At 43.9% G+C, this 15,682-nt stretch overlaps 1 protein-coding gene across 1 annotated transcript; it reads left to right on the forward strand.

Annotated features, from left to right (window-relative positions):
* Positions 1-596: 596 nt before the first annotated feature.
* LOC138778763 (SERTA domain-containing protein 4-like) lies at positions 597-15,336 on the forward strand (the record flags this gene model as incomplete). The annotated part of the gene is made up of 2 exons (XM_069956493.1): positions 597-708; positions 14,028-15,336. Coding segments are annotated over 2 exons (838 nt in total), but the record flags the coding sequence as incomplete, so codon positions are not given.
* Between the last annotated feature and the right edge of the window lie 346 nt (positions 15,337-15,682).

Genomic DNA, 15,682 nt, shown 5'->3' on the forward strand with positions numbered 1-15,682 from the left:
CTCTGTCCATGTCAGGAACTGCTCAGAGCAGAGAGGTTTTCTATGGGATTTGCTGCTGCTCTGGACAGTTCCTGACATGGAAAGAGGTGGCAGCAGAGAGCACTGTGTCAGACTGGAAAGAATACACCACTTCCTGCAGGACATGCAGCAGCTGATAAGTATGGAAAGACTTGAGATTTTTAAATAGAAGTAAATTACAAATCTATATGACTTTCTGAAACCAGTTCATTTGAAAGAAAAAGATTTTCTCTGAACAACCCCTTTAAATGTTATAGATAGAAAACAAAGGTGTCACAACCTGTACAGTATAACAAAAACTCCCCTCTATTTCTCTATGGTATGGCGGCCATACAGTGATGGGCAATCTCATCCCCATTCTATCCAGTATAAGATTTATCAGGAGCGCAGTCATACGACAGGATTGACATTTCCGCTGCTGCGTGTTCTCCCCGCACTGTATTACACTCCAAGATGTAAAGTATAAGATCAATGTGTGCCATGATATATTCTGTTGTGTGTGAGGAAACAAAGTTATTGTGTTTGGAGAACCTCAGGCGAACTGCATATCATCTGTCATATCTGATTTATTACCACAGAATCACATTGCAGGGGAATTTCACATCCAAAAACAGCTTCCAAGAGCACTTACTTAAAAGGAAATATGTAGAAGAGGATTATCATCTGCCGCTCAACAGCTGTAGTCATAAAGTACGTTTTTTAGTCTGTTTTACTTATTCTCTTACATCACAGTGATTGCCGCTTTTATGCTTGCATTACGCTTCCTTCCGCTATTCTTATGACGCTAATAAATTATGTCACAGTTGTGTATATTGCATGGTATCATATTGGAGATCATAGATAGATAGATAGATAGATAGATAGATAGATAGGAGATAGATAGATAGATAGATAGATAGATAGATAGATAGATAGATAGATAAATAGATAATAGATAGATAGGAGATAGATAGATAAATAGACAGATAGATAGATAGGAGATAGATAGATAGATAGATAGATAGATAGATAGATAGATAGATAAATAGATAATAGATAGATAGGAGATAGATAGATAGATAGATAGATAGATAGATAGATAAATAGACAGATAGATAGATAGGAGATAGATAGATAGATAGATAGATAGGAGATAGATAGATAGATAGATAGATAATAGATTAATAGATAGATAGATAGATAGATAGATAGATAGATAGATGATAGATAGATAGATAATAGATTAATAGATAGATAGATAGATAGATAGATGATTGATAGATAGATAGATAATAGATTAATAGATAGATAGGAGATAGATAGGAGATAGATAGATAGATAGATAGATAGATAGATAGATAGATAATAGATAGATAGATAATAGATTAATAGATAGATAGATAGATAGATAATAGATAGAGATAGATAGATAGATAGATAGGAGCTGATTGATAGATAGATAGATAGATAGATAGATAGATAGATAGATAGGAGATAGATAGATAGATAGATAGAGATAGATAGATAAATAAATAGATAGATAGATAATAGATAGATAGATAGATAGGAGATAGATAGATAGATAGATAGATAAATAAATAGATAGATAGATATAGATTAATAGATAGATAGATAGATAGATAGATAGATGATTGATAGATAGATAGATAGATAGATAGATAGATAGATAGATAATAGATAATAGATAGATAGGAGATAGATAGATAGATAGATAGATAGATAGATAGATAATAGATATAGATAATAGATTAATAGATAGATAGATAGATAGATAGATAGATAGATAATAGATAGATAGATAGATAGATAGATAGATAGATAGGAGATAGATAGATAGATAGATAGGGGGCTCCCAAGTAAAAAAGCCGTTTTGGTGGACATCCCATCCCATCATGATAGATATTGAATGGAATAGCTACCATGTAAAGCTACATTTCCCCTGCAGACATGGATTCCTCTGACAATAACAGCCGGTTCACAGTTGAAACTTATAAAGGGGTTGTCATCACTAGATAAGGCTTTAAAATTATTAATTACAATTTATAGTTGTGGAGGCCCCCCCCCCCCCCCCAAATACACACAGATACACACAGCATACACTTAGAAGACTAGACAGCTCTGCCCAGTAGGATATCAGATATATCAGTATGTTATTTCTGTACTCTTTATCACTCTTTGCTCCCTACTATCACTTAAATTTTTCCATCCCTCAATTTTGAAACCCAACAGATACATTCTCCCAACAAAATACAATATGTGGGGCAGATTTATTAAACCATAGACCAAGCAGTCCTGGAGTGGGCTGGTGGCTTAGTAGCCTATTCCATCAATGTATAGCATCTTTGGGCCCACTTGTCTATATACCACCTATTACTTAATGTCACTAATTGGCTTCTAAGGTTTGGGGCACAGTATCTGCCCCAGATAATTTTAAAGTGACTTTGTACCCACAATATGACCCCCCCAAACACTTGCACCGTCGGATAGCTGATTTTAATCCAAGATCTGTCCTGGGGTCCGGTCGGCAGGTAATGCAGTTATTGTCCTACAAAAACAACTTTTAAACTTGCAGCCCTGTGCCAAATGGCTGTGGCCTAGAGTGTCTGTGCCCTAACTTTGCATCACCCCTCTGTCCCACCTCCCCACCCTCTTTCCTATTCCTCTGCAGTGGAAACTGCACGGGAGACTTGACGATCCAGCCCATGTGCCGTGCTGACACAGGTGATAAATAGTAGAAAATCTGCCTGGAGCATTCCTAATGATGAGGAGGGCGGGGAGGAGGGACGGAGAGGTTGTGCCAGCCTAATGCATAGACACTAGGCCATAGCCGTTGGGCACAGGGCTGCCAGTTTTAAAGTTGCTTTTTAGGACAATAACTGCATCATCTGCCAAACAGACCCCAGGACAGATCTTGGATTAAAAGCAGCTATCCGACAGTACAAGTGGTTTTGGGGGGACAGATTGTGGGTACAGAGTCACTTTAATAAACATGCATCAATAAGAAAAGGACTGATTATTATTAGGGTTAGTCTGGGTCAGGTAGACAATTTGGGGGGTATTGGTGATGAATGTTTGTACACATTGCACCATGCTGTCACCTAACCACCTGCATGTTATATCCTATATTATGCCATGTTCATAGTAACTCGTTTCAGCCATTTGTGTTACTACTTTTGCAAAAACATCATTGACTACATGTACTAAAGTGTCAACATTTTGCTCAATTTTGTGCATTTAGTAACAGAAACACCCAATACTGGATTCTGGTAAAATGATGTAAGGATGATATGTAGCCACTAGGCAGGCAGAACATTTTTTGTTTGTTTGTTTTATATTTATTTAGTTTTTCCCCCTCATTGTTATTTAGCCACAAACCAGAGATGAGCACAACTCCTGCATGCCCACGTCCGTCTGACCCTGGGTTTGGACTTCTGGGTTTGGATGGGCTCGAGTATTCTTAAGTTGCGCTCATCTCTGCCACTGACGTCCTAACGTCTTTATACAGACTAGATGTAGCTTTGCTGGACATTGGTTAATGATCCTTAGGCCTAAGCTAGTGTCGCTTAACTTTTAAGGCTATGTTCACACAACGTATATTTTTGTAAAATCACGGGCTTTGTACAGCGGACATGATTATTACGAAAATATACGTTACCTTTCCTTCTATGGGATCCCGGACGGAGCATATACACTTAGTATACGCTCCAGCCGGGGATCTCTTGCGGTGCCGCAAACAACTGACATGTCAGTTTTTTGCTGCCGTTATTCATTGAATATCGGCCGTAGAAAACCCAGTCAGTGCACACTGTGGAGCAAGCGGCCTGGCCACTTGCTCCATGGTGTGCTGTGAGGAGTTCGGATTCGGGCGTGCACAGATGCGCCCACATCAGAACTGTGCGGCCCGAAAGATCATTTGGCTGATACTGCAGTACCAGCCAGGATGATCTTTTCAAAGTCCGGCCGTTCTGTGACCCGGCCTGGTCACGGAACGGCGGGTCTCATACATAGTATGAACATGGTCTAGTACTGCTTATTTATATATGCATTCTTCTTCTATTAATTGTGCCTTTGGGTCCATACAAGGGAGAAATGTGATGTGTATTTGACCTCATGAGCTCTATCCACTCATTGCAGCATTGTTTGCCTTTAAACTGTAAATTGCTTCAAGGGATTGTCTCATGAAGTCATCCCTTTTTTTGTATGCCTTGTTTGCTTGCTTTGGTACAGACTCCAGCCTTCCTTGTATAACATGGATGACTATTCTATATCTGAATGGTGGTCATGTAATGCTACAGCGACTACAAGAAGGGGAATGTCTGGGGGGATGTGGCTTCTCCTAGTAAAATCAGCTGTTTGCTGGGAGTACTGCTTGTAGGAGGTTGTCAAGTGTAGGGTCCTATTGGATAAGATATTGTTGAGGGTCCCAACTGTTTGGTTAGGCCTAGGTTAAATATGTCTGATGTTCCAGCATAGTTCTTAACGTCACAGGTTCTGTTGTCTGATTGTCCACCAGCCTCCGTGTCACACTGGCAGTCTATGGGAGGCTTGCGTGCCTCCTCTCTCCGTGCGGAAGAATGGACAATTCTTCTAAGCAGAGAGGCGTGGAGAGAGGAGGCGCGCGAGCCTCCCATAGACTGCCAGTGTGACACAGAGGCTGGCAAAATTCCACCAGTTTTACTCCATGTGAACTCAGCCTAAGAGTATAAACACTGGAATATCCCTTAAGCAAAAAAGGTCCAATACTAGATCCAATGGGGGCAATAGATGGCAAAGTAAGGAAAAACATTGTAAGGAAAAAACTTTGGGGCATGTTCCAAGTCAGACAACTCTACCCATGTGTAGACAGCTGTTTCGGGTTATTGCCCCTTATCAGTTCAAAACGGTTGTCTACCAATGGGTAACCTCTCCTTCTGGTGAGATGTATCACTTGGCTTAAAGGAGAAGTCCTGTAAAATTGAAAAAGGCAGGTGGGGGGTGCAGAAAATAATAAACAAAGTAAACTGACCCTACCCATGCCCCGAGGGCAATTTTACAAAATGTCACCTTAGTCTTGGTCTAAGGCTTCTTATCAGAATTAAACACTGACTTGAATGAAAAGCTATCTCCATAAGGTGGCGTCAGAGAGCTGCTTTGCATATTCTTTTTCCCAGAATTCTCAGTTGAGCGCAATTGGCCTATAGGTCCCAGCCTAGAATTCCAAAGAAAATTTGCATTTTTCAGAAATGTGGAGATTTTGTGCGCACATTGGTGGGGATTCGATATCCCATTCTTCAGTCAAAAAAATCAGGAAAGATACTGTGGACAAGTCAGCTTCTAAAAATTGCCTGTGTATGGTTGTGGTTTTTCCAATTAAATCAATAAGACGCTGATTTGATTTGAAACGTGCATTCCAATGCTCTTGAAAAATTTATTTAGGGCCCTATTACACTGGCCGATACTGAGGAACAAGTGACCGCCGACCTGTCAGGTTAGCGCTTGCTTGCTCTTCATTCCCTGCTCCCTGTCTGTACCACTACACACACACAACATAAGGAGGAGCGGGGGACCGCGGGGTGCAGCGGGAGGGGCTGCCCAGACGATCATTAGTCATTCGGATGGCCCATCGAAAATATCGGTAGTCTGCGTCCGCCACTCCTATTACACGGAGGGATGGCCCGCAGACTGTCACTATTGTAATCGTTGTGATAGGTCATGTTTTAAGACAGCGTTCCATTGCCTTTTAACATGACCTATTAGACCATAATATCGGCCGGTAATTGGCCAAGTACGGACGAAAATCGCTTGGTTTAATAGGGCCCTTAGTGTGGACAACCCTCATTATGGCTACACAGTCTGAATACTTGTGGTTGTCTTAATGGAAAGGTCCAGTGAGAATTATAATTTTCCGGCAGGCAGGAGGAACCTAATAAACAGGTGCTACATACCTCTCCCCATGTCCGGGACTCTCACCAGGCTGCTGGATCTCCTTCTGAAAGGATGTCACGACTTGGCTGATGGACTGCCTGCTCAGCCAGTCAGTCAGTGTGGTGGGACACTGCTGCAGTCACTGATTGGCTGAGCAGGCACTCCATCAGCCGGGACGTGACAATATCAGTACCTGAAGGAATATTAATTCCCGAAGGGGGTCCTGGAGTCTCTGACACGGCGTTTGGGGGGACACAGGGAGAGGTAAGTAGAGCTTGTTTATTATGTCCCCCTGCACCCCCCCCCCCCCCCCCCCCACACACACACACACACCACCCGTCTGCTTGCTAATTATTATTTTTACCGGACTTCTCCTTTAAAATGTCACTGTCGTTTCTTTTTTTTTTTTTTTGCAGAAATCAATAGTACAGGCGATTTTAAGAAACTTTGTAATTGGGTTTATTAGGCAAATATGCCATTATCTGCATTCAAAAAGACTTTCCCCAGGTCCCCCCCCCCCTCTTATCCACTGCTCACTAGGAGGAAATCTCGACTGGTTTACATCAGTCGGGGCCTGTGTAACCTATGGAGTGGGGAGGGGGGAGGAGGGAGATTAGTCGCCAGCAGAGAACAAAAGAATACACAGCGGGAACTGTGTGAAAGACGCTATTCAGAGGTCAGAGAGGTCAGTGCTGACCTCAGAGGAGATAGCCTGTTGATGCAGCTGTAAATTAACTCTTTGTTGTCCTGTTTTGGTGCCTCATCTCCCTCCACCCCTCCCTTCTACATAGAGAACAATGAAGTCAGTGGGAGAGCTTCAAGCTGCTTTTTCATGATAAAAATGCATTTTTCGGCTAAAAAACCCAATTACAAAGTTTCTTAAAATCGCCTGGACTATTGATTTCTGCAAAAAAAAAATAATAAAAAATTAAACTGCAGTGATACTTTAAACTCTACAGTAATCTTTTATGGGCAATAACATGTTGCCATAATACTGTCGACATCAGGGCAAATCCAAATAGCTCAGTGAGCGGTGACCTTGTATGAAAGGTCACCACTTTACCAAAAAATTCCGGATACTGTTAGGCAATGCACCCTGGGAAGTGAATGCACATAAAGTCTTTCCCAAAACTCTAAAGCTGTTTTTAAGAATCTAAGATCCATCCACTGGTGGGTACTTGGTGTCAGTCAATGCCCGAGTCTCGCTCTTCTACATCCCAGGTGGGTCATTGACTTTCGGCTTGACATCTGCGTCTGGCATGCCTTCAAATAATTGCATCATCTTTCTTGTCGCATCTGGCAGACAGTAATGTATAGATGGCATTATATTCACAAAGGGGCACAACACTGGCAGGTATGACTGCCAACATTTGGTTTCTTAACTGCGGCCCTTAGGGACTACGATCAGATCTTTCGTAAATTAAAAAGAGTGGCATAGAATCAAGAAGCGTAATTGGACCCAGTAGTACCTATTAGTGCCGCTGTCTCTGCGGATTATGGCTGTAGTTACTTTCAGTATCTGTTATTTTTGTCGCGTAAGATATGGAATAGAATACAATAAGAATAAGACAAAAAATTTAAGGAAAACTACATGTATTTCAACTGTTAGAATTTTTTTTAAAATAAAATTGTTAATTTAAAATACGATCATGCAATGCATGCTGGGAGATGTAGTTTCCTAGGCCGATGCCATGATGTAAAACTGGGATGATTTGTAAAAGTCTGAATCTGGGGCTAGGAGCAGCATAAACAAGCGGGAAAGGTGTCAAAAAAGGTGCTTTATATATGCTTTTTGTGCATTTTACTTTTTTCTTTATGGGCTATCTGGAGTTCCCCTTTAATCCTAAGTTAGGGTTAGATTTTGTAGAGTTAGGGTTAGTGCCCATATCATAACCTCAACCCCTACCTCTTATATATAATTGCTACAAGGGTATCTGCTATTTTAAGCACCTCTTCCGAAAAAAGTTTTGACTTTGCATTTTTGAGAAATTCACAGTGAAACCTTTCTCCCAGAAGCACTCAGTTTTTTTTTGTTTGCTCCCCAGCTGCAGGCTGGCATGTATACTCACCCATGATTCTGGTGCTCAGATGCTGTTCAGATCCTGCTGGTGCCTACGTTACCCCTCTTCTTACCCCTCTCTGGTCACTAATTGGCTAGCGGGAAGGTCCTCAAGTGACACAGACACAGGAAGTGCAGCACAGGGGGTAACAGGCACAGAGATAGCAGTTGGCTCGCTGCCGCCGCTATTCAACGTGGCTGCAGCGAGCGGGTGAGTGCTGGATGGGCGGCGGGGAGCTGTGGGGGGGGGGTCTGCCCGGGTGATCGCTGATCGTCCGGGCAGCCCATAGGATACAGCAGCGTCTGCTGCCGAGGTTCCTATTCAATGGAGCGCCGGCAGCAGATCGCTGCTATATCAGTCACTTGTTTTTCAACATGTTGAAAAACAAGCGACTGCAACGATCAGCCGACATGTACGATGTCGGCTGATCGTTGCACTCTATTCCAAGGGACGATTATCGTTCGTAGCGGCCGATATCAGCCGAATACGAACGATATGCGTTCCGTGGAATAGGGCCTTTAGTACTCGTTTGCTCCTTGTTCCCCGCGGTGGCAGCAAGTGGGTAAGTGTAGGGGAGGCCACGGAGAGCTGTGGGGAGGCTGCCCGGGTGATCGCTAGATCATCCGGGCAGACCATAGAGGATAGCTGCGGTCTGCTGCCGCTCCTATTCCCTGGAGCGATGGCAGCAGATCGTTGCTATCACAGTTGTTTGTCTTTTAACATGTTCAAAGACAAACGACAGCAACGATCAGCCGACATTGTTCATGTTGGCTGATCGTTGCCTTCTATTACACGGGACGAATATTGGCCATAACGGCCGATATCGGCCTAATGCGGCCAATAATCATTCCGTGTAATAGGGCCTTTAGACTGCACAGGGATTCCCTCAAGAGGAAAGGAAACACCCAGATGTCGATTTATTCATACATTTCCAGGAGGAATAACAGAGTGACAGCACAGAGCAGATCTTTTTTTCCTAAAACAGACAGGACAGGAGGGTAGAGAGGTCCTCTTCAAGTTACCATCTCCTTGCTGGGTACAAAGGCCATCGTCTAGTGGAAGAGCACCACACATACACACGCATATACATACAGCGCTTGCTCTGTCTCTTCTCGTTTTGCTGATACATCACAGACTTCTGTTTCGAGTTTGTTGAAAGAATAACAAATGAAGTGAAGACTCAGATTTCCGAGGCCATCTCTCCGATTACCTCAGCCCTGGTGTGGCCGGAAATGTTTCATTTCTCCGCCGCAGTCCTGCAAGTACTTACGTGGTAAAGAATTTTCCATCTCGTTCTATGGCACCTTATGTGTCATCTTTGGCACAGCGCCATCTTTCATAAAGTCGTCTGAGTCCAAGTTATTCTTGATATTTGCCAGAAGTCTTTGTGCTTTTTTGGGGGGGAAATACAATGACTTTTTATAGTTTTTTTTTTTTTTTTCTAGACTCCGACTGAAGTTTCAATCCTTTGTCTAAATCCAAGTTCATGTATTCAGCAAAGTTGCAAGTGAAGGTTTACATATATGCCTGTGATTTATAAAACATAATGGTGCATACTTGTCATTTATTCCATATGCCTCAAATGTTCAAGGCCGCAAAATGCAGGAATGAGAGACGGGGTGATGTCACCAGCTGCAGACATTTCATCTCCTCTACAGGGGCAGCAAATATAAAGCTGTTTACCTTGGAAAGATTTTGGCACAATTATTGCATTCAGGTTTCTTTGTGAATGTATGTACATAAAGGACTACACTTCTGCTTACGCCAAAGGCCCTATTCCACAGGCCGACTGTGAGGAGCAAACGAGCGCTGTCAATGCTCGTTTGCTCTTCGTTCCCCGCTCGCTGCCACCGCCATTACACACAGCAGCAGGGAGCATGTGAGTGTGGAAGGGGCCGCAGGGAGCTGCAGGGGGCTGCCCAGGTGATTGATTGCTAGATCGTCCGGGCAGCCCATAGAGCATAGTGGCGTATTTCACGGAGCGACGGCAACAGATCGCTGCTATCACAGTTGTTTTGTCTTTCAACATGGTTAAAAGACAAAAAACAGCAACGATCATGAGATGATTATCGTCCGTAAAGGCCGATTTCGGACGAATACGGTCGATAATCGTTCCGTGGAATAGGGCCTTTAGTCACCCACCCAGTAGAGTTCCAGATCACACTCCTTGCATGACTTTCCCTTCTATTCCTGGTCCCCAGCAGGGCTTCCACCTCATTCCTAATCCACAGCAGGGCACGCCTCTCATTCTTGGTATCCAGTTGGGCTCCCTGCTCATTCATAGTCCCCAGTATGACTTTCCCTTTCAATCCTGGTCACCAGCAGGGCTCCCTTCTCTTTCCTGGTCCCTAGCATGACTTTCTCTTTTATTTCTGGTCCCCAGCAGGGCTCCCTTCTCTTTCCTGGTCCCCAGCAGGGCTCCCTTCTCTTTCCTGGTCCCCAGCAGGGCTCCCATCTCATTTCTGGTACCCAACAGGGCTCCCTTCTCATTCCTGGTACCCAGCAGGGCTCCCATCTCATTCCTGGTACCCAGCAGGGCTCCCATCTAATTCCTGATCCCCAGTAGGGCTCCCATCTCATTCCTGGTACCCAGCAGGGCTCCCATCTCATTCCTGGTCCCCAGCAGGGCTCCCATCTCATTCCTGGTACCCAGCAGGGCTCCCATCTAATTCCTGGTCCCCAGCAGGGCTCCCATCTCATTCCTGGTCCCCAGCAGGGCTCCCATCTAATTCCTGATCCCCAGTAGGGCTCCCATCTCATTCCTGGTACCCAGCAGGGCTCCCATCCAATTCCTGGTACCCAGCAGGGCTCCCATCCAATTCCTGGTACCCAGCAGGGCTCCCATCCAATTCCTGGTCCCCAGCAGGGCTCCCTTCTCTTTCTCGGTCCCCAGCAGGGCTCCCTTCTCATTCATAGTCCCCAGCATGACTTTCATTTTCATTCCTGATCCCCAGCAGGGCTCCCATCTCATTCATGGTACCAAGCAGGGCTTCCATCTCATTCATGGTACCCAGCAGGGCTCCCTTCTCTTTCCTGGTACCCAGCAGGGCTCCCATCTCATTCCTGGTACCCAGCAGGGCTGCCATCTCATTCCTGGTACCCAGCAGGGCTCCCTTCTCTTTCCTGGTACCCAGCAGGGCTCCCTTCTCTTTCCTGGTACCCAGCAGGGCTCCCTTCTCTTTCCTGGTACCCAGCAGGGCTCCCATCTCATTCCTGGTACCCAGCAGGGCTCCCATCTCATTCCTGGTACCTAGCAGGGCTGCCATCTCATTCCTGGTACCCAGCAGGGCTCCCATCTCATTCCTGGTACCCAGCAGGGCTCCCTTCTCTTTCCTGGTCCCCAGCAGGGCTCCCTCTCATTCCTGTTCCTAGAGATGAGGTCAGCGCACACCTCTGCCTTTACTACTTTTCTATATGATACACTAAATTGATAAAATTTATATAAAATATGGGGAAATCTTTCCTGAGCTTTATGGTGCTGTGAAGTTAAAGGGGAACTAGCAGCAGGTTAGACTAATCCTACCTGCTCATATGTCCCTAATGCTCAGGATGAAAATATGTCTCTTACCTTCATCCTCGGTGCCGTACCTGTGCTGTTACACGTTTGCTCCACGTAAAACTTCAAATAGTGTGCATAGCCATATAGAAATCATTGGGCACTAATTTTGTTCATAATTGTGGATCGGCAATTATGGCCATAACTAAGGAACATGTGAATGGGGAAAATGGGAGTCTGCTAACCATGTTCTGCACACCAGACAAAGATTTAATGGAGAAGAAGGGGGGGGGGGGGGGATGTGTGTAGTTCTCTTCATTTAGAGACGGCTTCCCTCCAATAGAAAGGATATATATGTATAATCACAGGGGGTCCAACTGTGCAGTTTTGAGAATTGGTTCCAGAGTTACCCGTAAGAATGACCACTGCTCTGTTCCTCCAGAAGATTTGGGACCCTGTTTATGAGATCACAGGGGTCCCAGTGGTCAGACCCACCTGTGATTATACACTTCTCCCCTATCCTGAGGATCAGGCATAAGTTCTAATGGTGGGACAACTAATGTAGGTCTATTGTAATCCCCAAAAACAGTGAACTTGATTCAACCCTTGCCATGATGTAGGTCCCACTAGTTATTGGTGACCTAGCATGGAGGAACAGGGGTAAGAAGACCTTCTTACTCCTGATAAATGGGGGTCCCCAATCTAACAGACATGTATAGCAAATCTTGATGCCCTTGGTCTAAGTTGCACAAAGACTATAGGATGGGAAGCAAAAAGCACAGGCGAGTACATGCGAGAGAATATTTAACTCTTGGATGTTCATATCATTTTCCGAACTTGTTCAATAAACATTTTGGGCGACAGGTGTAGATGCTCTTCGCCAGTTTCCAGATAAATTAGGCGCTGGAGGAAGCCACGCCAGCCCATCAGGCAAGTGAGGCTTCGGCCTGGAGTATGCTACCGATAAAGTAAGAACCTGTGCTTTTTCCGTGGTGTACACCGGTGACGGAAGTTTGATAAACGTGTCCCTTTGTGCTATATAATCGTACAATATTGTCACAGTTCTCTAGTTTCTTAAAAGTTTTCATGTTTCTTATAATATCGGCCCTTGTGCCCTTTACGTGGCAGGGGGTTATAGCTTAGGGAGTCTTCTGGGTCAAACAATTCATCCTGGGTAAAAAGTATGCAAAGCAGCTCTGCTGTCTCTCTATGGCCACCTATTGGAGTTAGCCTCCTTATATTGTAAGCCCCAGTGGGTACACAGGCTCATGGGAATGATTCTATCATATAGAGCTGCGTTACATTATTATGGTCAATCATATAAATGGCAAAAACTATTTTGGTTTTATGGTCAATTTCCTTTACTTCAGTATCAACAGAGGATGCATTTTATCGTAATTCCTCAAAAGCTTTAATCTATTTAAGGAAAGGGAGAACTACTGAATACACACGCTGCTTTTAAGCTGTGAGATTGCTAGAGTGGAAAAATGCTCTTCATTGTATATCTAATGGGGGAAAGTCGAAAGTGGTAGTAAAAGACCAAAATGATCCCATGGTGGCTCCCGATAAGCATAGTCATGAGGCGGGAGGGATTATATAGGAGGAAAGAGAGGAAAAGAGAAGAGATGCATGCAACCAGGCATGGGTAAACTACAGTCGGATTTAGTGCCCCCCCCCCCCAAAAAAAAACAAAAAAAAAACAAACAATCAAGCAGTCAAATGTGAATGGGGGCTTCCAACTGTCCACTGATGGTAGATGTTGGGCAAATGAGAAACATGAATGGGTCTTTTCTTCTGACGGGACAGCAGTTTACAGGCAGATATCTTAATCTTTTGTGTGTAGCCGGTGCCAGGAGTAATCGATATTTACTGAACTTTGATAGATACATAATGGGAATCACCCACTGGATCCACAGGAAAGAAGAATGATATTGTTTTCTGTTAAGACAGGGTTGGCCATACAGATTAGACAGCTATCGGACATCTATGGGTGACAGCTAACTCTCCTGATTGCATGTTTGGGGGGAGTTCCTACCAAAGTAATCTTATTTTTTTTTGAACAAATGGATCTGATGTTAAATTCTAACCACCTGATCCTTATTTCCCTTATCACTGCCTGACTCATACCTCAACTGCCTGATCCTTATCTCAACTGCCTGATCCATATCCCAACTACCTGATTCTTATCTAAACTGCCTGATCCTTATACCAACTGCTTCATCCTTATCTCAACTGCTTGACCATAATCTCAACTGTCTGATCCTTATCTTAACTGCCCAATGTTTATGCCCCTTAACATTTTGCCATCGGGGAGAATAAATGGGCCCTATGCACATTAGATGACCAGCAAACCCTACCAAAATCAAATGGTTCAGCTGACCCTTACTGTATCTAATATGCACGACCAGCTCTATGTTGCAGTAGTTGTGTTTAGTGTTTATTTTTTAATAGTTTTTTTTAGGTAGTAGTAGTTTTGTGTAGACATTGCAATAAATTTTTCAAATTTGATGAAATCTCACCTATGGTTTCTCTTTTTTGTTGTGATTTAGAATGTATCCATCTTTGAAGAGAGGGCCCATGTCCTTTACATGTCCTTGGAGAAATTAAAGTTCATCGATGATCCCGAAGTGTTCCTCAGAAGATCGGTCCTGATCAACAACTTGATGAAGAGAATTCATGGCGAGATTTTACTGCAGAACAACTGGTGCTTCTCAGCATGCGCCCTGAGTGGAACGTCCGCGCAGGAATGGTTTGTGCCCCAGGATTGTCCCTATCGGAAACGCCTTCGTATTGCCAAGGACGACAGTAGCCTTCAGACTTGTTGTTTTTACCAGGAATGTGGCAGCCATTATCTAAACCTCCCATTCGCCGTTAACACCAACGGAGGGCACATTGCAGCTTCCTGTTCGTCTAGTAGCTCTTTGCCTTTGCCAGGATGCTCCCACCATATGGATTACAGCATGACAGATGCTCCTTTATACAGGAACAGCATCCAGGGGCCTTCCTGTGGGGGGTTTGTTACCAATTCAAGGTCTCAACACAAGTTAAATTTGCACGAGGAATCAGCCGAAGAAAAGCGAGGCCCGCACAGCTTTAGCTGCGACGCCTCCAACGGGAGTGGCACTACGCTTGAACGCAAAGGCCGACTTTACGATTTTTTGGCAACTGGTTGCAATGACAAGAGTAGCCTAAGCGAACCGTGGAAAAAATCTCTCAGGAAAAAGGAGGTTTTTCCAGGTAATAAACTTTGCTGCAGCAAAGGAAACAAGATGTGAGCGCCGCAATGACTTGATCATTCTTTTCGTTATTTTTGTTGTTGCCTAAAAGTGGGGTTCTGTTCTGCAGTGGAAATGGGGTTTTTGTAGCTTTTTATGGTGATAATGAAACGTTCCCTATGCAAAAAGGGATTTCTGGTATGAAACAAACGTCAGTGTTTTAATTTGTGTAATATAGTTTATAAAATGTATTAGATCACATTTACAGTTATCATTTTTTTTTGGTACTGTCCGTGATTTGGGCTTATGCTATGAAGATGGATTCATAGTACTATACTGTGCCTCATGTACATCAGACAAGTCTTCACACTTGCCTAGAGTTTACAACTGGATGCCGACATACGCACATACTAGATATGTGTCCGAGGACCCAGTTGGACTGTTGGTCTTCTTATTGGGGACCTTCTTTTGCCATTGGAGGTAAGGCCAAGGGCATGAAACAAGCCTTATCTAGGTGCATCTGAGATCCAACCCTTCTAGAACATTTTTTTTCTAAGAGCATTGGAAATGTATTTTTCTCCTCATCTGCATTTACGCTGTAGTGACCTTCATTTCACTCGTAATATTTGTATTAAAATAAATATTGAGCTTACAATGTAGTCATTTATTTCATGCCAACAAACCTATATAGTAGGACGGAGGTGCACTCAACAGTTACCGAAAACTTTACTGACATGGACTTACACCAGGGATCAGGGTTGGGACTCAGCAGTGCAAGCGGAGGGCAGTACAGGCCTGACCATTTATTTGGATATCATGATCAGGACCTTAAAGGGTCACGGCCACAATGCTTTCTCGCATGCATGTGGGAACACATTATGGCATTGACCAGGCTGTCCTTGAGGTTATCAAAGTGTGGACTTTAACTTTAGGCTCCCTAGCTGTCAAAGACTAAACTATGATATCCCTAATGGTGCTAATCACAGCAA

This window comes from Dendropsophus ebraccatus, unplaced genomic scaffold, assembly GCF_027789765.1.
Source record: "Dendropsophus ebraccatus isolate aDenEbr1 unplaced genomic scaffold, aDenEbr1.pat pat_scaffold_675_ctg1, whole genome shotgun sequence".
Lineage (NCBI taxonomy): Eukaryota > Metazoa > Chordata > Amphibia > Anura > Hylidae > Dendropsophus > Dendropsophus ebraccatus.